Genomic DNA, 26606 nt, shown 5'->3' with positions numbered 1-26606 from the left:
GATGAAAAGGAAGGCAAGAGAGAGAGAGAGAAAAAATTTTTTCATTCCGCACGGGAGAAAGTGACAGGAAAGAAAAACTGTTTGTGAGCTTATGTGTGTGTGTGTTCTGTATTGTGATGTTGTATTTGGGCATTCTGGCTACCTGGAAGCAGCGATCACCTGGACGACTGCCTCCAGGTACTCGTCCCTAGCAGGAGGGCAAGATCTCCCCTACTAACTGCACGCCCTCCTCCCTGGGGAACTACTAGTAGTAGTAGCAGTGGCATGTGATGCAAGAAAGCAAGTGTATGAGCTTATGCAGCATCAGCCAAAAAAAAAAAAAAACGTTTCCCAGGGAGGAAAGAAAAACTTGTATAAGATGAAGAGAGGGAAGGAGAAAAGAGGAGAAGCACTATCCCAGGCCAGGGAAGCCCCAATCCAGGATGGATTGCTAGAACAACACAAGAAAAAAAAAACATAATAATATAATAAAATAAAATAAATAAATAATAATAAATAAAATAAATGAAAGTTAGCACTCTGGACCTTTGACAATCTCTTGGCCTTCTCCCCACCAAAAGGGTATTTTTTATTTCTCTCTCTCTCTCTCTCCAGGGTCGGACTAGAAAGGGTGGACTCCCTCCCCTAAGGAGTTTTTCCCTCAAGTGAAAGAAGGGAATTGGAAATTTCATGAAAATGAACCCTGTTTTTCTTTTTTTCTTCATTCGGTGAACATCTACTCTGTCAGCGCAAGAGAAGTGAAATTACCTTTGCAGCTCATAATGGAATTCAAACATTGAAACACAACATTTTATGGTGAATTTTTCGGGCGTTGTGTGATAATGAAAATTCAATTTTTCTCTGGAAATTTTTTGATGATATCAAATGCATATCAAGGAAATATTGAAGTATTCAATAACAATTACTTACAATTTCCCAATCCCTCACTACGACTAATGGATTGTTCTCACAATCTGTTACTAGCTGTGCATTTTTTTTTTTTTTTCCCCGTTTGTACACCAGGTGAGATGCATGTGAAGTTCCTTCGATATCAGTTTTCGAAGTTTATAATGCAGCTATGAATAGAAATATTTTCTTGAAATTTCATAAGACGATCAAATATACATCCATGAAACTGCTGTTCCAATTTAGTCCTCTAGAAACAATTACAATAAAGCAAACTTTTTTTTTTTATGAAATGCACATTGTAGTGATCAGTTTTACGACAGTTTTTTTCTTTCCGTTTCCAGTATAGCTTCCAGTAGATGAATTTCCTTGATTTTTTTTTAGTAGATAATACACACTGAAGAAAGGAAATGCAATATTTTAGTTTTTCAAAACCAATTCGTTGCAATTCTTTCGTACAACAATTACGAAAAGCAATAAAGCTACTGTTGTGAGTGAGCCATGCAAATTAGTGTTCGCAAGTAATGATGCTCAACTGTTTGTTTTCCACGAAAGTTGTTTACAGTTTCATTTTCTCCTTGGATCACCTTGGTAACGTTAATGACGTAAGCTTGACCAGTCAATTATCTCTCTGCATGCGTTGATTCGTTTTAGCCAGAGGCGCCGAGCTGACGTGCGAATTTGAACTAATGCTGTAACGCGTTTTATTTTCAAAGCCTGGATCTTGTTTTGCTGACATCAAAATTTAATAATTTGAAATGTGATCGTACATTTTTGCTGTTTTAGAGTGAATTAATAGTTTTTGCTGAGCGCTAAAGGTAGGAAATCAAAGAATATACTTCTGTTTATGTATACTGAGAGTTTGGAAAATTGAGTAGAAATTATGAAAATTATTAGTTTTCTTCGGGGGGGGGAGCAATTTTCGAATTAGGGTTAAAAATTAGACAAAAACAGGGCGGACTTAGACCAGGTTAACAAAATCATGCTGTGTCCGAGCTATAACTGAAGTCTTGTCTAGATGATGCTGCAGTGTTTCTTTAACCAGTGCCTCCATTAATTTCCCCGGAACAGTAGTTAAACTAACAGGTCTATAATTACTTGTGTTGCCCTTTGATCCTCCTTTGTGAATTGCGGTCACATTTGCACATCTCCAGTCCAATGGGTATCCCCGGAGTCCAAGGAAGCTCTCATAATTATGGCTAAAGGTTTGCTACCTCCTTTAATATAACTGGATAGATCCCATCCACCCCGGGTGCCTTTTTTCTGTTTATCTTCAACAATTTCTCCTCCACTTTCCTCTCAGTTATTACAAAATCATCTAGCTCACTGCCAGAGTTTAATTCACCTCTGGCATTCCCCTCCATGAACAACTCCTCATGGGTGAATGTAGATGCAAAATATTCATTTAGTTTGTTAGCCACCTGAGCAGGATCATCAACAGTTCAACCATCAATATCCAGTGGATCAATCTGATCCATCCCTTTCCTTCTAGAGTTTACATAGGTAAAGAACTCTTTGCTGTTTTGCTTTACATCCTTTGCCAAAGATTTCTCATAATCTGCCTTTGCCTGCCTAATCTCCTTTGGGACTTGGTTACAGACCAGTTTATATCTATCATAGGCTTCCATGTCACCCATTAATTTATATGTATCGCATGCATTTTTCTTCTCTGCCATATGTCTCATTAGTTCATCTGATGTTATTTTAGGCCTAAACCTTGAACAATACTTCTTAGTTGGTATGTAAACTTGAACAATACTTCTTAGTTGGTATTCCAAGATAAATTCTTTGAATGCTTCCCATTTTGAATTTGCTGTTGGTAACATCATCAGTTGGTCCCACCATATAGAATTTAAATACTGTCTCAGACCACCGTAGTCGCCTTTACAAAAGCAAAACCCCTTCCCTTTACCCCTGATGGTAGTTACCTCTGAGTAAATCCCACTTGAGCACACTGTGATCACTGCTGCCTAGTGGTTCCTTTATCTGCAGATTCTTAATGCATGAAGAATCACTACTGATAATCAGATCAAGAATATTACTCCCTCTGGTTGCCTCCAGAACATGCTGATGTAGAAAACAATCATCCAATAAATCCATAAAAGTCTTGCTAGTGTGCGAGTGACCAAACCACAAATTCCAGTCAACATCTGGGAAATTAAAATACCCTATTATAAGACTCTCTGATTTACTGGCCCACTATTTCCCTGTACAGTTGTTTATTATACTCATCAGATTCATTAGGCTTATAACACACTCCTGCTCTCAATTTTGATCTTCCAGTGCTTATGTCACACCAAACTGACTCGACACTGCATTGTCCAGTGATGTCGACTGGCTGCACTTCCTTGTATTTTATGTGTTTCTTAACTAATAGCATAACCCCTCCTTCCTTCCTACCCTGTCTATCGTTCCTGTACACATTGTACTCCCCAAATTCCAGTTCTGCATTCCTTATATCAGAGACATGGTGTCATCGTTGTAACACTTCATCTCTGATATCCCAACTGCCTTGACACTTGCCATGAGAGAGAGAAAAGAAAAAAAAAAAGAAAAAAAAATCTTGCTTTTCCAAGCGCATCAACATTTCAAGTGCACATTGTGCCCTTTCCTTATTCTGGTAATTGATCAGAACCCATTTAGCAGACACTTTACTCATATGCAACTGTTGGTTGATGACGTTCTCCACAGACTCTACACTAATTTGGAGCTCTGAAGCTAGTTCTGTGATGCTAATATGTTGATCTTCTAGGATTAATGCTTAATTTTTGTAACACTCTTCTGTTACAGAAGTTAATGGGTGTCCTGGGATTTCTTCATCATGCATTAAGGTTCTTCCACATTTGAATTGTTTATACCAATGTGCAAGGGCACTGTAACCTGGCCAGTTTTCTCTATAAACAGCAGCCATTTCTTCGTGGACTGTTTTCCCCCTGTAGAAAGAGGAACCAAAACGCTGATCTGAATTCCAACTTTATTCATCACTTCACTTAATTCAGTGCTGCAAAAGGTGGGGAGGAAAATGGATTCAGGTCAAAACCAAAATTTGTGCAGTTGCAACAGATTTCAAGGTGGCAAAAAAAAAAAAAAAAATAGAAATATATATATATTTCTATCACTATTACTTCCGGGTGAATACAAATCTTTATTGACCCCCCCCCCCCTCATACCCAGGTGTCAGTTCTTAAGGGAGCTAAAGGGCAGACAAACCATATGCCTACGAGGCACCTTTCAGAAAAATCTTACTTGTGTCCCTCCCTTGCAAAACAATGATTAATAATTAGACAGTTATTTTAATTAATGTATTTCATAACAATCATTCAATACACTTTGGAATTAAAAAACTGCAATCATGTTCTTACATTTTACAACAACAAAAAAAGTCATATCAAAATCAAAATGTTTATTTATCATTCTATTTTTTTATAATTTATGGTAGAAAACAAATTTAAGATCATAATGCAATGGGCTGGTAATGACCTTTCAGTACAAACTGACACCTTGGTCAAAAAATATAAAGTCAAGCTGAAAAAATGCTGTGAGTGCTACTGTATCTGCAATTCTGCACAGACACTAATGGACTGTATATAATGAAAGCCTTGTGGCTTTCATTAAATTCACTCAGGTCTTGAGACTATATAATGAAAACCTTGTGGCTTTCATTATATAGTCTCAAGACCTGAGTGAATTTTTTGGATGATTTTTGCATTTCTGGCTCACTCACATACTCAGATACCTATACTTTAAATCGTATGTTGAAAATAAATATATAATCATGAGAGAGCAAACTTTAAATCAGTGTTATTATGCAAATAACTATCAACTCAAAACAATTCAATAAAAATTACCTGGATTTGCCATGCTGCGCTTTATTGCCAATGGGTCCTTGTTACTCCATTTTTGAAGTTCTTCCTCCATTTTTTCAATTTTTGCAGGATTCATGGCCCATAAATAGCCTTTACGTTGTGTTCCATTCCCAGCTGGTTTTTCTACCTTCTCGAAGCATTTGTTTAGTGACAAGTTATGCCTAACTGAATTCTATTAAAAATTAGAACTTATCAGTCAATATACATTATAAATTAAAGTATATGTATTAAACATATTCACTAGATATTAAATGGGCATATCTCTTACATTACTAGCATAACAAGTGCTTAGAGAGTGTAAATGATTGTGTATACACACACACACACACACACACACACACACACACACACACACACACACACACACACACACTGTATTTATATATACAATATGGGCACCCATGATTTTATATATAAATATATATATACAGGGTGATTCACTACCATGGCGACAAACTTGCAGGAGGTGTAGGGGGCACGAAGACGGATCGGAATCACATAGCATTGCAGGGTCTGAAATGCCTTCGTCATGCGGTAGAGGACGTTGAACGGGAAGTCGCATGAACAGCGATTCCGCTGGAAGTCAGCATTTGCAAACCGTTTCAGTTGAAGAAACCAAGTAGCAAAAGTCCTCCGGAGTGGATAATCCGCAGACTCCAATGATTGGACGCGTTGCAGATGGTATGAACTCATTTGGTTTGTTGACAGTATCCTCCATACAGTGGATTAGGAAATACCCAATTGTTGGCCTATCGCTCGAGTACTTGTACTCTAATTGCCTTCTGCAAGATGTAGGACATTCTCCTCATTGTCTGGTATCCTCATCGTTCGCCCTCGATTCATGGTACCTCTCGTGAAACAACTAGTCTCACGTAACCTTCTGTGCACACGTGCGAAAATCGTATGATGAGGAGCACGCCTGTGTGGGAAACATTCCTGGTACAAGCCCAGAGCGGCGCGCCTGTTACAGTCCGCAGCTCCATACACGAGGTGCATGTCGGCCAGTTCAACGTTTGAATACTCGTCCATCCTACTGCCTTGGGAACCGGTTCGCAAATGCTGACTTCCAGCGGGATCGCTGTTCATGCGACCTCCCGTTCAACATCCTCCACCGCATGATGAAGGTATTTCGGACCCTGCAATGCTATGTGATTCCAATTCGGCTTTGTGCCCCCTACACCTGCAAGTTTGTTGCACTGGTAGTGAATCAACCTGTATATATATATATTTGTATTTAATCCATTATAAAAAATTGGGATAAATGTAAAAGTTGTGTCAGATCAGATTAATGCCATCAATAGTAGATTGAACATTACATCAGTCTGTAATCTAATTACTATAGTAAGAGTATAATATGTACTATATAGGTACTGAAAGTGTATTAAAACCTAGGCATAAATAAGTTCTTTTGGCCTTGCGGCCGGCTATATACTGTTATGCCTAGGTCTTAATACACTTTCAGTACCTATATAGTACATATTATACTCTTACTATAGTAATTATATATATATATATATATATATATTTATTTATTTATAATCACTAGTGCCATTTTCTACCAACATATTTAAGAGGTTATCCTCACAATAACCAGAAATTACAAAATGCCCTTTCATTTTTGCTTATTATTTTCAAGGAGCTTGTAATTACCATACACATGAATAATTCTCGACTTCTCTGAATATATTTTACAATATATTTATTTGTTATTAAAAAATAAACAAATAAAATCTAAATTATCTAAATTAAATATACAATAAAACATTACTGTAATGTGTTTAAAATAAACTGAATTAAAAATACAATTCAGTATATTTTAACCAATCAGTGATAATCCGATTAAAGATATAAACATATCTGAATCAAAATATAATGAAATAAAATCTAAAAACAGAAGCTTTCAGCATGTTGCCTTTTATGAACTTAACATTTGTAAGGAGGTAGTGAGTATATTATATATAAAACCAACATCAGTGTCACACAGAATAAAAATGGAATGGAGAAAAAGGGAAAAGAAAGGCAAGGGAAAAGAAAAGGGAAAATAATTCCTGATTGTCCTGAGGTCAGCATAACTTCTAGTCACTCACAAATTACTCGAAAGAAGGGGAGGAAGGTAGTGGAGAGGAATAGAGAAGACCATGGGATTCAAAGATGGGATGTATTCACATACCACCATTTCTGTTCAAAGTGTGTTTAAGTTTAATGATGTGTATGTGGACAGATTCTAACCGGCAATTGATCTTGAAATCTCATGCACTATCAATAATTTTAACATCATTTAACCAGAGGTTATGCCCTTCCTGCCAATAGTACATGAACATCACTGATTGATTAAAATCAGCATTCTTGATAGATGTAATGCAGGCCTCCAGACAACAGATGACTTCATCAATATAACACACACATTACAGTCTCTATACATGGTATGGTATAAATCACTCCACTTCTTTGCATAATTAGTATAAAGGTTTTTAAACAGGAATACACAAGTTTGTAATTTCTTACCAGGAACCAGTACAGTGTTAATATTGTAACTGTGCAAAATTCTAGCAATACCCTGAGATACTGATGGGCAGAAAGAATGTGGGCTATATCAGAAGCAGTTCGAGTCTGATGTATGTGTGATGGGCGAGAAACACACGTGTGTGCGATAGAGAAAATAAACAATTGCATGTTTCTGGGTTAAAAGCAACTCCCATTGAAACCCTAATTTAACTTTTATTCAGGAAAATCACATCACTGGAGGGCCACTCTGACTTTTTATTTCTTCATGTCATTCTGTTTCTGATTGACAATGTGACCATGCACTGTCCATAACTGTGCAAATACTACTGTTGTGGTGTGAGAGAACATGACATGACCTGTAATTAATATATTGGACCACACAGACATATCGGTTTACAATATACTGTAGTTAAGCAGCCTGTCCTCTTTTACCATTACATCAAGGAAGGGTGTGCCAGGGCATGGTCATTCTCAATCTCTATTTTAAATTTTAGAAAAGTGGAACATCCATTGAGATAAGCCAAAAATGCTGTTTTGTGCCGCAGGAGAGAATGGCGAATATTTCATATATATATATATATATATATATATATATATATATATATATATATCTCCCATAACGTAATATGGGATAGGACTTCAAGGGGAGGCCATCATCCCCAATCTTCTCTTCTTTTCCCCATTCCTCCCTGCCACGTTCTTCTCCCCTTTTTTTTTTTTTTTTTTTTTTTAAGTAATTCATGAGTGAGTAACCTGAAGTTACGCTAACCATGGAACAGTTAGGAATTCATTTTTCTTTTTCTTCCCCTTCCTCTTTTCTTCACTTTTATTCTATGTGGCATATAGTGCAAGGAAGCCATAGGCAAAAAAAAAAAAAAAAAAACACCCCACAAATTACATGCTTTCCTCCTCACACAGTTAAATATCCAGTAGACCTTTGAATTTATTTAAACTGTCAGCCTCAACTAACTGTGGGGGCAACTTGTTCCAGCTATCAATGCTGGCTAAAAGAAATCTTCCAACAATCTAATCTAAACTTCAAGCCCTGTAATTTGAATTTATGATCCCTAGTTCTGGAATTCTTTAGAACAGTAAGAATTCAACCTTCATTCATTTTACTAATCCCTCTCAGTGCTTTAAAACTGCAGCCATTATCAACCCACTGCAGGATGGAAGCCTCCTCAATTATTCATGTTGAAGGAAATGGACCATAATCTGCCATGTGGGTCCAGTGTAGGTTGGCAGAGCGACCGTATTTAGCAGTCAGGGGCTTGAACCCCAGTCTATTCAAAGAGTGTGTGATACTGCATTCCAGCTCCTGACCACTCGGCTAGGGAGGCCACTTATAAACCTCAATCAGGTCACCTCTGAAGTGCTTGGTTGCCAAGCTCTATCACCCACATAATCAGAGTCTATTCTCATACAGTCATCATTCTACCAACTTCACCACTCACATTTATACTCACTGCCTCCTTGAAATGTTAGTTGATAAAGGCATCACACAGGTGCCAAAAGCTCCTGTATTTTTAGATTTTACTTCATTATATCTTCAACTCTTTTAATTCAGTATATTTTATACATTTTTAATAACAAATAAATATATTCTGAAATCTGGTCAGGGTAATCAAGAATTATTTGTGTATCCAGTTCTTTCCTGACTTCAGAGGGCTTTCACAGAACACAAATTTTGCTATTAAAATACACTGTTCCCGATGAATTCTTTCTTATTTGTTCAATATAACCACGCTCGTGCTATCTCAATGTTCATTCTAATTCAGTTCATTATGTGTGTATATCATCAACCATTTTCAATCCACTGCAGGATGAAGGCCTCTCTAGCAACTTTCCAGTTCCTTCTGTTTTGTACAATGGGCATCCATTTACTACCCACGAACTCGTGAATTTCATCTGTCCATCTCCGCCGTTGTCTTCCAGGTTTTCTTCTTGGATACCATTCTGTTATTTTCTTAGTCCATCTGTCATCATGTGTTCGATATATGTGTCCTGCCTAATCCACGTGTTTCTCTTCTTATCTAACAGTCTGATTCCTAATATAATTCATTCCATTCTTTGCTGTGTAGTTCTCAGCTTCTCTTCCATAAGTCACGGTGGGGAGTATATATTGGTTCATCATTTTATGTTTCAGACAAATTGGGATATTGCTCCTCAGTATGTGACTATATTTCCTGAATGCTATCCATCCAAAATTTATTCTTCTCTTGACTTTCAGCCGTTTTATTACAGCTAATGACTTGTCCCAGATAAGTATATGAATCCACCTTTTCAATTACTGCTCCTTCAAGGATTATATCCCTTTCTGTGACATACTTGTTCATCATTACTTTTGTTTTAGTCATATATTCACCTTTAGTCCGAAATCCTTACTAACTCTGCATAACTGATTAAGATTTTCCTCCAATTCCTTGGGATCATGGCTTATGATCACAATGGGGTCATTCCATGTCAAGTGGCCTAGGGATTCCTGCTTGACCATCTTCAATTTTGTTGAAACTTGGTGTGGAGGTTTAAATAGGTTTCAAATGAAACAGGTCGAGCAGGAATCCCTAAGCTGCTTGACATGGAATGACCCCATTGTGATCATAAGCCATGACCACAAAGAATTAGAGGAAAATCTTAAATCAGTTATGCAGAGTTAGTAAGAATTTCGGACTAAAGGTGAATATATGACTAAAACAAAAATAATGCTGAACAAGTATGCCACAGAAAGGGATATAATCACTGAAGGAGCAGTAATTTAAAAGGTGGATTCATATACTTATCTGGGACAAGTCATTAGTTGTAATAATGATAAATGGCTGGAAGTCAAGAGAAGAATAAATATACTAAGTTTTAGAGCACTACCTCTCAATATTTTGCAACAGTAACACTTAAAACTTTGAAAATTTTTAGTGATTTGCTCTGCATAACACAAGTGACCTCCACCAAAAAGGTGCTGGTGCCTCAAGCATACTATATTTTGAACTGAATTTTTGCACAGCTTTGTTGGAAACCTGTTTAAACATTTACACCAAGTTTCAACAAAATTGAAGATGGTTGAGCAGGGACCATCTTCAAAATTAGGCCACTAGACATGGAATCACCCAATGTCATCCGCAAGTAGTAAATGGTTTAGGTACTCTCCATTCACATTGACTCCTTTCTGCGACCAGTCTGATCTTCTGAAAGCTTTCTCAAGGACAGCAGTAACCAACTTCTGAGATACTGTATCTCCTTGTCGAACTCCTTTCTCGATTTTAATTTGCCTACTGCCTTTGTCTAGTCTAATAAAAAGAGGTAGCGCTCTCATATATTTTCTTCAAAATCATAATACAGTGGATTCTGGTTATTTGGGCCACCGGTTAATCGGGGCAGCCGTTTATTTGGGGCAAATCTTAAAAAACAGAACCCAATCAAGAAAATAGCCAGGGTTTACTTCGCTTAATTGGGACAACATGCCGTTTAATCGGGGGAGGAGATCGCAACACTGGAGATTACCCTACGATTGTCTCCGACTGTACCAGGTGGTTCGGTTGGATTTCTGGAGGTCACAACAATAAAACAATAAAAACAATTAGCAGTTACTTGTTTATTGGGCTTTTCTGTTGGTGCAATCTATCATAAACAGATAGTAAACTCAATCTTATTGAATTTTCGATAATACCGAAAGCTGTAATTCTGTGGGTTGTTATGGTGAAATGTGTTTCCACTTCTACTCCGTTCTCGCTTGCGCGTATCATGTTACTTGAAATTTGGTTGTGCTGTGTTCTTTGTTAATGATTGCTTATCTTTTTACTGTTTTAACCCTCATCCACAAATGTCAGTGAACAGAAATGTCAACTAGTTAGTAAGTACATATTACAGTACGTATTAATTGTTCTGATTATCACGTACATATATTCTTCCGATTTTCATGTATCATTTAATTTTTTAATGGTAAGGTAATAAAGGGTAAATTTGTGCCTAATATTTCTTTACTTTTATAGCCTATGGATAATATTCCTCCTATTTTCGCTAATTAGAATCGCTGTTTAATAAAATTAAAATTCAATTCACAAACGTGATCACAATGACCAGCCCTTACTACACATCGTATAGTGAAAGGTACTTTACTATGGTGACTCCATCGTAACGTGATTTCATTGTACAGTGAACCAATTGTAAAGCGGTGGGTCCATTGTATTTTTAACTTTTTTACGTGAAAATTCGGATAACTGGAGCAGCCGCTTAATTGTGCTAAAATACACTAGTCCCGAGGTGACCCAAATAACCGGAATAGACTGTATATGGGTATCTATGCCCTGTCTTTCCAGTGCCCGAAACATTGCTTTATGCTGTATAGAGTCAAATGCCTTTTCATAATCCACAAATGGCAGGCATAATTGTGTTTTATATTCATTTGTTTTCTCCATTAGCTGCGATATTAAATGACAGGATTCTGAATTATGGATCACTAATCCACAATTCAGAATCCTGTCCTAAAGCCAGCTTGCTCTCAGTTGATTCTCATCAAGTATTTTTTCTGTGTGTATATATATGGTGTAATTCACAACTTTGTCATAATTGTACAGCTATTCCCAAGTTCATTCTAAGTTAAAAATGTATTAAATGGTCTGATTCTCAATTGTGTGTGTGTGTGTGTGTGTGTGTGTGTGTGTGTGTGTGTGTGTGTGTGTGTGTGTGTGTGTGTGTGTGTGTGTGTGTGTGTGGTGTCAATAAGGCTGTATTTGAACTCCTGGTTAGGACAACTAATTGTGGGATAACAGGGCTAACAGAAATGTGATTCCACCCAGAAATTGGTGATGACAAGGTCCATTATAGCATGTATAATGTATTTAGGAAAGATAAAAGGGTGGTGGGTCATGCTTATTATTAAAAGCAGCATAGAATGTGTGGTGCAAGTTACTTGTAAGAAAAGATATAATAAGAATGAAAGTAATTTACACACCAGAAGATTTAAAAGAGTATGACAAGAGTCTCTACACAATGGGCAAGCAAGCATGAATGCCTTATTATGGGCGACTTGATTCTCATCAAGTCGCCCATAATAAAAAATACTTGATTCTCATCAAGTATTTTTTCTGTGTGTATATATATGGTGTAATTCACAACTTTGTCATAATTGTACAGCTATTCCCAAGTTCATTCTAAGTTAAAAATGTATTAAATGGTCTGATTCTCAATTGTGTGTGTGTGTGTGTGTGTGTGTGTGTGTGTGTGTGTGTGTGTGTGTGTGTGTGTGTGTGTGTGTGTGTGTGTGTGGTGTCAATAAGGCTGTATTTGAACTCCTGGTTAGGACAACTAATTGTGGGATAACAGGGCTAACAGAAATGTGATTCCACCCAGAAATTGGTGATGACAAGGTCCATTATAGCATGTATAATGTATTTAGGAAAGATAAAAGGGTGGTGGGTCATGCTTATTATTAAAAGCAGCATAGAATGTGTGGTGCAAGTTACTTGTAAGAAAAGATATAATAAGAATGAAAGTAATTTACACACCAGAAGATTTAAAAGAGTATGACAAGAGTCTCTACACAATGGGCAAGCAAGCATGAATGCCTTATTATGGGCGACTTCAATCTGCCCCTAATTGATTGCAATAAGTGGGAGGAAAACTTGCCAAGGGGAACAAAATGTTTAAATAAACACTATGATTATTATTTGTACTAGAATGTTAGAGAAAATACTAAGGGTAAGAATATTCTAGACCTCTTCATAACTCATAATCAAATGATATTATTATTATTAGCTATATGATGCAAGGAAGCCTGAGACTATGCTGCACCAGCTGAGAGAGAGAGAGAGAGAGAGAGAGAGAGAGAGAGAGAGAGAGAGAGAAGTAGAAGGGAATCATCAAGAAAGAGAAGAATGATGACATATCATAGGGCTTAAAATACAGGAACCATAGACAGATAGTAATCGAAGTCATTAGTTGGAAAATGAAGAACAATGTTACAGCAGTTAAAGGTAAAGGCACAGGTTTTAATTTCAGAAAAGTGGACTAAGACAGTTTATGGTGCTACATGGCATCTGCTAACTAGGCAGATTGCAGAGCAAGGGAGAAAATACATCAAAATCATGGAATAGCTATAAAGTAATAATCACGGAAGCCATGAATGCATATACAGTGGATTCCGGTTATTTGGGCCACTGGTTAATCGGGGCAAATCTTAAAAAACAGAAATCAATCGAGAAAATAGCCAGGGTTTACTTCGCTTAATTGGAACAGCATGCCGTTTAATCGGGACAGGATACCGCAGCACTGGAGATTACTCTACGTTTGTCTCTGACGGTACCACGTGGTTCAGTCGAAATTCTTGAGGTCACAACCATAAAACAATAAAAACAGTTAGCAGTCACCTGTTTATTGGGCTTTTCTGTTAGTGCATAAACTCGATCTTATTGAATTTGTGATAATACCAACAACTGGAATTCTGTGGTTTTTTATGGTGAAATGTGTTTACACTTCCATGGAACCTTCAATCATATAAAAAAATTAATTTTCAGAATATTCTCTTCATTCCTATTTTTAAAGCTTTGTAACTCGTTACTCCATTCTCACTTGCACATATTGTTACTTGCAATTTGTGTGTGCCGTGTTCTTTGTTATTGATTGCTTATCTTTTTACTGTTTTAAATTTTAACTCCCACCCAAAAATTTCAGTGAACAGAAATGTCAACCAGTTAGTATGTACATATTACAGTACATATTAATTATTCTGATTATCACGTATATTCTTCCGATTTTCACGTATCATTTAATTTTTTTAAGTGGTAAGGTAATAAAGGGTAAATTTGTGTTTAATATATCTTTACTTTTATAGCCTGTGGATAATATTCCTCCTATTTTCTCTAATTAGAATCGCTGTTTAATAGAATTAAAATTCAATTCGTAAAAGTGATCACAATGACCGGCACTTACTACACATCGTATAGTGAACGGTACTTTACTATGGCGAGTTCGTCGTAATGTGATTTGATTGTACAGTGAACTAATTGTAAAGGGGGGGTACATCGTATTTTTAACTATTTACGTGAAACTTCTGATAATTGGGGCAGCCGCTTAATCGGGCCAAAATGCACTAGTCCCGATGTGTCCCAAATAACCAGAATGGACTGTATAACAATGAAAGTATATATAACAAAGAAAAAATAGGTGCCAGTACTCATTCTTTGCTATCAGGAAAAATTGAAAATTAAAAGGATATGAAAAGTACTCAAGAAACTTTTTTCCTGATATTGTTACTTTAGTAGTAATGTTTCTGGAATAAAAACAACAAATTAAGTATATTAACACACAGTTTATTAAGCATAAATTTATTATTCAAATATATAAAAAAATAAGTATAATGTGAGTAAAATAAGTAAAAATAATTTCATAATAATGTTTTTGTAAAATATTCCAAATTTTTATTAAGTTCTCATCCGACACACTATGCCGACTTCTTTTCTTCTGTTTGTGTCTGTTGCTGAATGGCGTTTCCAAAGCAGCCCCAAATCGACATATTTGCTGGATCGAAATGTGTCACCGGTGGGCCTTGAATTTTAAGAAATAGTAGTGAAGAAATTGTTTTTGTCATCAATAAAGCTTTGGTTGGGCTGGCGATCAGATTCATTTGTGACAGGCCTCATCCACAAATTGGTATCGTACTCAGAGCGTTCATCAAATGCTTCAATTCTTGTGAAACTGTCTTTCCAATTAGATAACCCCGAAATCCACGAATTGCATCTCTTTCATTTAACTGTAACCTAATTGGCAATTTTCTAATTTCATTTTCACCAAATGCCAACATTTCATGTTTAGAAGGTTTAATACCTTCGTTGTCCTCATTTTCCTTCTCTCGTTATCGATATTTTCACTAGTTGTTTAAATTTGAATTTATTTTTTTCTTTCTTTCTTTTCTTTCTTTTTTTTGAAACTGTCCAAAATGTCGGTGTCATTCGGATATTCAGGTACTGTGACCATGTAAACAGAGATAGGGAAAATTTATGGGAAAATGTGGATAATGCACTTTTGCGAAACAATAGATGATTATTTGTCAGGGTAAAAGAAAATCACTCTCTCCTAATTCTCGAACAGGGGGCTTACAGTTGATTCACAGTGGTGTCCAACCTATGTGCGGAAAGTGAACTAAAACAGCATTTAAAATTTTGTTTTCAAAAAAATTTGCATTAAATGTTTTTTTTCAGTAAATGCAATTGTGTATGTATTTAATAAAATTTTCGAATATTTTCCATTTTACTTTTACATGTAAAAAGATATGGTAAATGTAACACAATTTTTCTCGAATCACTCGGTGCAGCCCATGAAAGAAATCTAACTTCGAATTTTTTTTTTAATATGATCCCTGTATGGGAAAAGGTTGGACACCACTGCAGTAGAAGGTTGACCATCGGGAATACCCCTTGATTTCCTCACTGTTGACCAGCACGACTTCTCTATATGTGGAATAGGTGGTTGGATAGGTTTTACAAGTACCATTAAGTTGTACAATGGTAATCCCGTTAGCTCTCTTAATTCGTGCAGCAGCACTAATTGCCTAAAGGCAAGAAATGTGAACAAGTGCATACTGAGTTAAGTCTGTCCTAATCCATTTGTTATATGAAAATTTTCTTCGCTCAATGGAAACTACTGTGTTTTAAAATGTAACGTCCGATGGAAATTCAAAAAAAAATTCGCTATAAAAGGAGTTCGTTAAACAGAGGTCCGACTGAGTAATTTAGAATTCTAAAAATGGCTATAAAGTTTTATATAGAAAATATCTTAACAATAGCCAGCAAAAAATTCAAATTTAGTTAAATAACTTTAAGCTTCTTTGAATAGCAAGTAAACGTGAAAAAAATTTACAGAATATTACAAATTTCAAAGTGTACTACATCCAAATGTCACACATCACTGTTAATAAAGGAGCTGGTATGCCACAGTCTCAAAAAAAGCACTGAATACAGGTATGAAGCGTATTTTATTTCAATCTTTGAGATCAGATATATTGAAGCTTATACTAACTTATGAAAGTATATAAATGAACAGCACAATTTTATGTCAACTGTGCCAAATCTGTTTTTTTTTTTCACTTTTTCTAGATGAGGAGAAATGGGTATATGATTTTCTAAAATATTTTAAAGGGGATGGTATAAAAGTTTGGCATCTCTGCTGTAACCCAACTTCAGACAGCAACAGCCAGAAACTGTCAAACTACAGCCCTCTATTCACAAAGTAGCAGGAAGTTTCAATTGTCCTCTCTTTTCTCCTGCCCAGATGCACTGTGTGGCTTGCTGTAAACAGAGCGCTTCTGGTTGTACTGCAAGCATATTCCACACACTCACACTGACTGAAGTCTTCCCCAATGAAGCCATGGATGCCAAGGTGCTACCTTAAGTTTTCTTTTTGTTTCTACAGGTAGCAGAAATAGACTGAATTTGAATGTAAAAATTTTACATTCAAATACACAGGCTAAATTGGTCAACAATAACAACAAAAACTGTACTTCTGGAGCAAAAGTTTTTTAGAATCTACTAAAAATATCAAAACTGTCTCTATCAACATCGGCATTGAAAGATATAATGAAATTTAAGAAACTTAACGAATAACCAATTTAAAATATCATACAATACATATAGTATCTTAAAAATGAGTATTTCATTTTAAAATATTTCAATGAAACAATGTACCACACAGAATCTATTTCCTAAGAAAGATTGCCACTCAGACAGTTTTTCCTTAAAGTCCATTTTGCTTTCCTGCTTAAGAAATCAGAAATAATCTCACATCGTGGCAGCATCTCAGTGACAACTTATGATATCTTTATAACATTACAGTAAAATTAACACCAGATTCATAATTATCTTCTTCCTTTCTTCCAAGAATTCATGTACAGCTGCTTTAAATGACTGCCCAGCTTCTAGTTCAGTATCATGCAGCTTTGTTTCTAATAAATCATCTCTGCTTTGTTTGTAACCCAATCAAAATTTCTTCTTTCAATTTTTTATCTATTAAATTGAGAAATACTTCGCTTAAGTAGCATAACTGACTTCCTTTTTTTTTTATCAAGATCCTTGACAAAATTCTTCTTGAATCCAAACTTTATATGTAAAGGTGGAAATAAGAATCTTTTTTGATTCAAATAGTGGAACAAGTTTTATATTACTTCTCCCTGGTAAAAATCCCCCCCTCTTTCCCCACTTCTACACAATATTTTTCTGTTTGTGACTTTCCCACAAACATAGAAAATAGCAGTATTTTGTGAAACCTCCTGATTACTCTCAATCGGGAATATTCCAATTACCGTAAGTTCACCACATTTCAAGCAAAGTCATGGCACTTTATTGCAATCAGGATCTTGGACATACATTCACATGTTTCTTTTAAGAAAGTATCATGAATTAGAGGAACTGATGGAAATGCATTTCCAATGTATAGAAAAATTGCTTTTACATTTAAGATATCAATAAATATATGCCATTCACTAGGATTGCATTCAATGTCCAGTTTGTTCAAAAGATTACTAATAACTTTACAGAAACACATACTGCCTTCCATAACTTTATATTTTGAAAGCATTTTGACATTTTCAATTATACAGTCAGTCCTCGTGTAGCACGATAGTTGTGTTCCTAGAAACCCTCGTGCAATGCAAAATCGTGCAATATAAACAACAGGCCCTATGGGAAAAGTAGGGTAAGGTGCCGACCACCCAAGATTGAACTCACATTTGTAACCAAAACATTACCAAACACAATAAATAATCGTAATAAAATACATAAGTATTTTATTACGACTATTACATAATAAAATATTGCTAATGCTTTTGCTTCTATCGTAAGCAAACTTGTTTTTTGTTTGATTTTCTATCCAAACAGATGACAGCCGTTCCATCCCTTCCAACTCTTTGTGTCTTGATCTAATGAACCCCAGGGGCTCACATCTGGTGAGTATGGGCTTGGCACACCCAGGTCCTGAGCTGGATATCATCATTCTTCTCTTTCTTGGCGATTCCCTCCCCCCCCTCTCCCTCTCAGGGTAACTCAGGAATTTTTTTTTTTTGGCTGGTGCAGCATAAGCCTCAGGCTTCCTTGCACCATATAGCTAATAATAATAATGGATTTTAATTACACTTCGAGTTGTTCCTGCTATGAAATTTTATATTTTCTTTGCATTCTTTCTAATTCTCGGCATTGCCTCGTTTAGGCCTGTAGCATGTGCAATATCACATGGTCTTTCATTTCGCTCAAAGCGTTTTACAATTTCATATTTGTTCTCTATCGACAGTGGTGGACTGGTCATAAGCCTTACCAGGGAAACCACGGTGGGTCAGAGGCCGGTGTGATTTTGGCCATAAACGCTAGTATGAGGCCACTACAAATTTCCCGGGTAAGATTTTTTGTCCCAGTCCACCTCTGTTTATCGATATTGCTTTTCCTTTTCTCTCCGAATCTGTAGTGTCTTCACCAGGACGCTTCCTTTTCACACCTTTTAAGTATTTCATTCATTTTTAGGGAATAAAGCACAATTACAAAATGAGAAGGCACGCTTGATACATATAAACAAAATGAGAAGGCACGCTTGATACACATAAACAAAGCTGCGCGTGTGTAGCAACTGAATAAACAACACCTTAAGGCAGAGATACACTATTAACACCTCACATTTTACTAAAGCACATTTCTAGGGATTACTACCATAAAACAATAAAAACAATTTCCAATTGCATTTCTGCTAGTGGAATCTGTTATAAACTGGTAGTAAGCTCGATCTAATTGCATTTGCGATAATATCGATAGCTGGAATTGTGTGGGTTTTTACATTATTATGGTGAAATGTGTTTTCCCTTCACTGATATAAAAAACATAAATACATTTTCAGAATCTTCTCTTCATTCCTATCGTGTTGCGTTCGGTTGGAGTGATTCTGCGTTCGACTGCCATTTCTTGTAAACACAAAGGCGAATCATGCATAAGCGAATTCGGTTCGTGTTATATAAGATATCGTTCCCCTATTTATAAATTCCGTATATGATCAAATTCATGTAGTGTAAACACGTGTTATACGAGGACTGACTGTACTGTAATTTTAGTTCCTGCTTCGAATAACTTCCACAGTAGAAACCTAAAACCATTCATGCTATTCATTAGGATTGCATTCAATGCTCAATTCATTCAGAGTACCACTAACTTATGGAAGATGGTATATATCCGTAGCCAGGTGGGAAGGAGCAGCAGTGCGTAGCACACGCTTCTTGATTAGACCGGGATTCGAGCCTGTCACCACCAAATACGGAGGATGCGGAAAGGTCAGGGAATGACCACCGCATATCCCAGAGCAATATGGCCTTAGTTGCTAATGCTCCTAAAATCCAAATAACAAACAAACAACGGTATATATCATCTTCCATAAGTTACTCAATAAAAGGTAACTGGATACAAAAAATAAATTTGATACCTTATATATGGATTTCAGGAAAGCTTTCAATACTGTTGCACATAAAAGAATGTTATACAAATTGGAGTAGCGTGGCAAGTTACTGCTTTGGATAACGGGATGGTTGAGTGGGAGAAGACAGAGTATGGTTTTTAATGAACACTACTCTTTGTGGACTAATGTTATTCCACACAGTTCAGTGCTAAGCCCATTGCTGTTTTCTATATTTATTAATGATATTGATGAAGGTATACCAGGCTCAATGTCTAAGTTTGCAGATGATACAAAGGTTGACTGGGTAGTTAAATGAGAGTAATCAAAGTAAGTTACTGCAAAAAGATCTAGAAAATTAAGCAGATGGGCTGAGAAATGGCAGTTGAAGTTTAACATTGACGAATACAAGGTCTGTGTGGTACTACACTCAGGGTTAATGGAAAATGAAAAAACTTTGAAGTATTGTGCAGTCAGATATGAAGTTCTCTGAACAGTGTAGACAGGTTACCAGGCCAGCTCATGGAGTTTTATCAATGATATACAAGAACTCTGCTAGCAGAGATAAGGAAGTTATTATCCTACTGCATAAGACAATAGTTAGGCCACATCTTGAGTACTGCATACAGGTCTGGAGGCTTCATTTTAGAAAAGATACAGATCTGCTCAAATGAGTGCAGAGAAGGGTAACAAGATTGGTGAAGGGCACAAAAGAGTGCTCTTATGAAGAAAGGATTCAGTTCTGCAAATTTCAGCATCTTGAGACTAGGCACCTGCAAGGTGATTCGTTTAAGGCTTTGAATTTATTGGGCAAGCAAATGCTGATGGCGTTCTGCCTCTTGCTCAGACTACACATGATGGGCATAAATTCAAATCGAAAAAGGATGGATGCAGGATAGATACGGAAGTCCGTATTCAGCCAGCAGGTGTTAATCATTGGAACAAACTTCCATCTGGTGTGGAAGTGGGCAATCTGAATAAATTCAAGGAAGAACTAGACAAACTGCTGAAAGGGAAGGGTGTGATATAGGAAGGGGTTTTTTGTTTCTTTATTTTTGGCTGATGCTTTATAAGTTTGCTTTCTTGCATCATTTACCACTACTAATACTATGTCTGTTATGCCCACAAGTGAATCAGTTTATCACTGACTCCCATGTGTCACTCAATCACTCAGTTACACACTCTTATTCGCTATTACAATATACAATGTTATTTATGCTGCCCACCTGTGAACTGTGTATATTCCTGAAACAAATCATGTCTTGTTGGTCATTAGGGCTTTGTTTTGTTTCTTCAATTGATTGTTCAAATATTTCCAGTCGGTAGTTACTTATATCAGCTGCTGAACACTTTGAAATATGTTATCCAAATGCCATAGGAGATAACTATGCATTCAGCAGAATGTCTGGAATCAGGGACTTGCTTAATATTACATTTCATACCTCACTTACAATTAGTTATGTAAGGAAATCACAGTTAATGAATTTTATAGAATAGTATACGGGAGAAATACTACTCCCCGACCCTTTTAAATTTTCTTGTTAAAAGTGAAATATGAAAGAAGTACTATTTGCCCCTTTATGCCCTTGTATAAAAGTTAGGAAGAGTAGTTAACTCAACAATATCAGTTATATAAGTGAATCACGGTTCCTAACTTTTATACAAGGGCAAGGGGAATAGTAGTAGTAGTGGCATGTGATGCAAGAAAGCAAGTGTATGAGCTTATGCAGCATCAGTCAAAAAAAAAATTACAAAACAATCCCCCTCTAAATGTTTGTCCAGTTCCTCCTTAAATTTTATTTAATCTATCAACTTCCACAATGACAGATGGAAGTTGTTCCAGCAATTAACCACCCGCTGGCTAAAGGCAAATTTCGGCACATCTATTTTACATCTGTCCTTCCTCAATTTCAATTTATGTCCCCTTAGCTTCGTAATCTGAACAAGTGGAAGAATCCCATCAGAATTCAGCGGGCTAAACCCATTCAAGGCCTTATACACTTCAATCAGATCACCTCACAGGTGCCTAGTCTCCAGCAGCTGCAATTTGCAGAACTTAAACCTCTCCTGGTAAGAGGATCCCTTCACTCCCCTCACCAATCTTGTTGCCCTTCTCTGTACACGTTGAAATCAAATCTACATCCTTCCTAAAATGAGGCCTCCAGACCTTCACGCAGTACTCAAGGCGTGGCCTAACCATTGCCTTATACAGAGGGACAATCATCTCCTTTTCCCTGTTAGCAAAATTCCTGTATATTATTGACAACACCCCATGACCTGCCCTGGCAGCTTGTCTGCATTGCTCAGAAAACTTCATATCTGACTGCACAATTACTCTCAGATCTTTTTAATTTTCTACCACCTTAAGTGTAGTACCACACAGTTGGTACGTTTCTCTGGGGTTACTTCTACCCATATGCAGTACTTTGCATTTTTCAATGTTAAACTTCAGTTGCCACTTCTCAGCCCATCTGCCCAAATTTTCTAAATCCTGTTGCAGTAACACACTGCCATTACTGTCATTAACAACCCTGCCAACCTTCGTGTCATCTGCAAACTTCGATACTAAGCCTGATATACCTTCTTCAATATCACTGATAAATATACAAAACAACAGTGTACCCAACACCAAACCCTGTGGGACTCCACTAATAACATTAGTCCACGAAGAGCAGCACCCATTGATTACCACCCTCTGTCTTCTCCCACTCAACCATCCTTTTATCCATTGTAGCAACTTATCCTTAATACCATTCTGCTCCAATTTGTACAGTAGTCTTCCATGCACAACAATGTCAAAAGCTTTCCTGAAATCCAAGCATATGATATCAAAATTATTTTTTTGCATCCAGTTCCTTTGTAACCACATCATAATATCCTATCAAATTTGTCAGACAACACTTTCCCTTAACAAACCCATGCTGTGTGTGAATTATTGCTGCAGTCTAGATGATCCTGCAATGCATCTTTAACCAGTGGCTCCATTATTTTACCTGGAACAGAAGTTAAACTAACTGGTCTGTAATTACCAGTGTCACCCTTCGATACCCCTTGTGTTGTACATGTCTTGTGTTATTTCATCTCATAAAAGTGCTTTGAAATTTTTAATAATGCCTGGAAAACGTTGTGTTCCTGGATGCTGTGGAAATTATAAAGGTAGTCCGAAAGCACAGGTCTTTGGATTTCCATTGAAGGATACTGTTTTAACTAATAAATGGTTGAAAGCTATACCAAGGAAAGACTTTGTGCCATCTGAACATTCAAAGGTAAGCTTGCCGGAATAACTTTGTGGTACGCTAATAGCAGTTATCTTAAATAGGAGTATTTTAACAATAATGAAACGATAACATATAAGAATATGAAGCAGATATATTCTTGTCAGAATACAGAAGTAAATTTTGTCAGAATTTCAGCTTTTGTGGTTTCATTTATATATAAAATATTCCTTTCATGTACTGGATACACTGAAGAAAAGTGCATGCATGCTTGTTTAAAAAATCAAAAAATCTCAATATTTGTAGAATACGTAATATTAATTTTATTTATTGAAACTTTTAGTGTAGATAAATACACAAAATGTAATTATATGCAATCTTCGATAAACTATGTGTACACGGACTGAGGTATCCTTAGTTGTAAAAGCTAATAACAATTGTCTAAGACTGATTTGCTAATAACAAGTAAAGTGAAATTCAAAAGAGATCATAACATTTTATTTATATATTTCAAATTGTTACAGATGTGTGTGAGATTCATTTCAAGCCATCCCAGATAGTTAGACACATCTAAATTTGATGGCGAAAAAAAGGAGAATCCCCATAGATTTCAAGCATCCAAAATCAATTCACGGAGCTGTTCCATCACATTTTCCGAACTGTCCAAGCTATTTGTCATTACAGGCATTTACAAGAGACAGTCCCGAAAAGAAGACGCGAAGATTAGAAGAAAAAAACTTTGAGAAAGCCCTGGAAAATAGTATTAAGAGTAAATATGATTATGAAAAAGCTCAAGAATTTCTTATGGTTCCACAACTAGTAGAGTGCCTGAATAGACATACAGCACCTGAATGCTGGCAAGTTATTTCAAAAAATAACTTGTATTGTGTTTTTATATTTAATATTTCAGCCAGCACCATCCATTGCCTATTCAGTCATGATTAGTGAAGATCTGATGTTGTCGGTATTTGTACAGAGCGCTGAAATTCGTAATTTAGGAAAGTCAAAGTAAATGGAATTTCCTATGAAGGTGAATAGTTTCAATCAGATTACTGATATCTTAGAACAGATACCAGTAATTGCCAACAGCAGTGATGCTAATAATATTTCTTTTGTTTTAAATGCTGCTTGTAATTTACTGAATTCAATTGCGGGAAACATTAATAGTGAGAGAGTATCAGTGTTTAAATTCATATGCGAACAATTACATTTGTTACACTGTTAAAAGAATGCATACAGATACTCCATCGACGTATTAATATTTTCATCTTTGGTGTTTTCGATATCTCCACATGCCTACAAATTTCTACAGCATTCTGCATTCCTACTTCTTCCTTATCCAAGTACTAATTGCAGGCTCTGCTCTTCTCTAAACCCAAAAATTATAAATGATCAGCAAGAGAATCATTTTCTGATGTATGCTACACAGAAATTAGCTTTTTCAAATTCTTCAGAACAACAAAATTAGTTTAACGATCGATGAAATTCACCTGAAAATATTGATTACAAAAGGTACTGGGAAATTCTTTTGATAGTACTGATGCAGCTACAAGTGTATATGTATTTATGATTCAAAGCTTATTGTCAAATTACAAAAATGTCGTTCATATTTTATCCGTGAAAAAAATTACTGCAGAAAAATTCAGTTTTGAAAAAAATTATTGCGGGCTTGAAGAAAATTGGTTATAATGTTGTAGCAATTGTAAGTGATAATATTTCAATTAACAGAAAAAGTATTTCAGAGAAATAATTTTAAATTTTCTAATTAATACCATTATCAATATTTTGCTAAACAATTACTGTAACAAGAAAACTGATGTATTAAACATCAGCAACACAAATGTAAACTTCAAACATTGAAAATGAGCTAAATTGAAAAGTAAAATAATTTCTATTCAATTATATAATCAAATTATTAGATTTAAAGAATAAATGTATATATTAGTTGGATTACAAATTACATGTAAAACACTCAAAATGTAATAAAACAGTTAACTATAAAATGTGTTGCCTTCATTTTTTCAGAATGTTATGATTAATAAAAATTATCACACTTAAGTATCAAAACTGATATTTTTTATTTATTCATCTCAGTTATTCATTTATTTTTTCATATTGTCCCTTGCAACATATATTATCTTTCCATTATGCACAGAAAATAAAGTAGATTTCGCCTTTCGCAGTTCTTGTGCAATGATGTAGCTTTATGTACTTCTTATGGCCCACTTATAATGACATCAAACTAATAATGCCTGATTATGCAGTAATCAGGCATCACTGTCACGGTGGCAATACCCCAACCCAAACACTATGTCACTAGTTGAGTTCATAAAAGATTGAAAATAAAGGTGGCATCAAAAATGTTAATATTTCTGAATTATTTCTTGCTGATTTTGAAAACTGCATGCACATTGGTCACTAAAACCCCTACAGGAGTAATAATTCTTTGCATGGTTATGGATTAAGATGTTCAATGGATTAAGTTATGCATTAAGATGTTCAATAATAATAAACAAGCAACAAATTAATATTAATTAGGACACATTAAGTCATCCAGTAATGCTTATTTTGTTGCAATTTCAGTGTTAATTCATTTTCTATGATGCTGTAACAGAGTGGAAATAAAAAATAAAAGCATGATTTACCGATGTGTTGCAATAATATTAATAAAGCCTAATTTTATGAACTGAAATTTACTCAATTTTCAACTGGCATATTAAACTTACCTTCCAGCCATTAGGTGCCGTTTTAAAATAGGGAAAGTTCTCTCTGAAATGACAAAAAAAAAAAAAAAAAAATAAGATGTGATAATAATAAAAGGAATAAACTGATATTAAGTTGTAACTTTACATACAGGAAGAAAAATGCTTTTTTTCTTCTCTCTCTCTCTCTCTCTCTCAGCATCATTAATATGTATACTTTAGTCCTTTAAACATAGATTACTAAAACAATTAAGAACAATTGCATTATTATGCAAAACTAATGTGATCAGGTTAAAGAAATGAAGAGATTGCATTTCTAAAAATACTAATGAATACTAATTTAAAAAATACTAATGAACTATTTTGAAGTGCAAAGAACAATTTTAAGCTGCTCAACTCGTCAGAGCTCACTCTTGTGCATCATGCAACACAACGGCAATCTTCAAGACAGAATGCACTGGTCCTACAGGAGCTAGTTATTGTAGGTGACTATTGTCAGAGAGACTGGAAATATATTGTGCAAAAAGGATAGGTGGAATAGGACCAGGGTATGTCTGCCAGGGGCAAAACTTCATGACATTGCAGAGCAAATATAATCTTAAGGGCACAAAGGGTGATTTACATGTTGGCACTAATAACATTAAGAGTAGGAGATCTGCGGAATTATTTAACAGACACGGGTCAATGTCGGAAAAAAGACAAGAGTTAGGGTTAATGAAAGTGTCTGCAATTCTGCCCAAACTCAGTAGCAGAGAGTATATCATGAGAGTCCGGTCATTCAATTTGGAACTGGAGAGATTGATCAAGGCCCGTGGGGTTGAATTTTTCTCAGTGTGGTCTGTGCTTGTTAACAGGACAGACTGTTTCTAAAGGGATGGGACACACTTAAATAGAAAGGGTGCAAGAATATTTGCTGATCGATCGAGGCAGTATTAGGAGGGTTAGAAAACTGCTAGCTTCGGGGATTCACAGCAGCCACAAGCAGAAGTGAAAGTGATTCTCGCACTGCTTCTACTGGAATAAGC

The 26606-nt window shown here is 35.9% G+C and overlaps 1 protein-coding gene and 1 pseudogene across 1 annotated transcript in view; one reads left to right on the top strand and one right to left on the bottom strand.

Annotated features, from left to right (window-relative positions):
- The window catches only part of LOC150075024 (uncharacterized), a 131910-nt gene that overhangs the window by 44864 nt on the left and 60440 nt on the right, over nt 1–26606 (bottom strand). Inside the window, exons 2-3 of the mRNA XM_090389049.1 lie at nt 25606–25648; nt 4734–4923 (exon numbers count right to left, since the gene is read on the bottom strand). Of these exons, the coding sequence (XP_090245175.1) occupies nt 4734–4923; nt 25606–25648 (233 nt within the window). The remainder of the gene's footprint in view (nt 1–4733; nt 4924–25605; nt 25649–26606) is intronic.
- Nucleotides 22775–24629, top strand: LOC150075025 (uncharacterized; annotated as a pseudogene).

This window comes from Mastigoproctus giganteus, chromosome 14 (assembly GCF_048544385.1).
Source record: "Mastigoproctus giganteus isolate SK-2022 chromosome 14, ASM4854438v1, whole genome shotgun sequence".
NCBI lineage: Eukaryota > Metazoa > Arthropoda > Arachnida > Uropygi > Thelyphonidae > Mastigoproctus > Mastigoproctus giganteus.
This window is presented reverse-complemented; position numbering and strand designations above follow the sequence as displayed.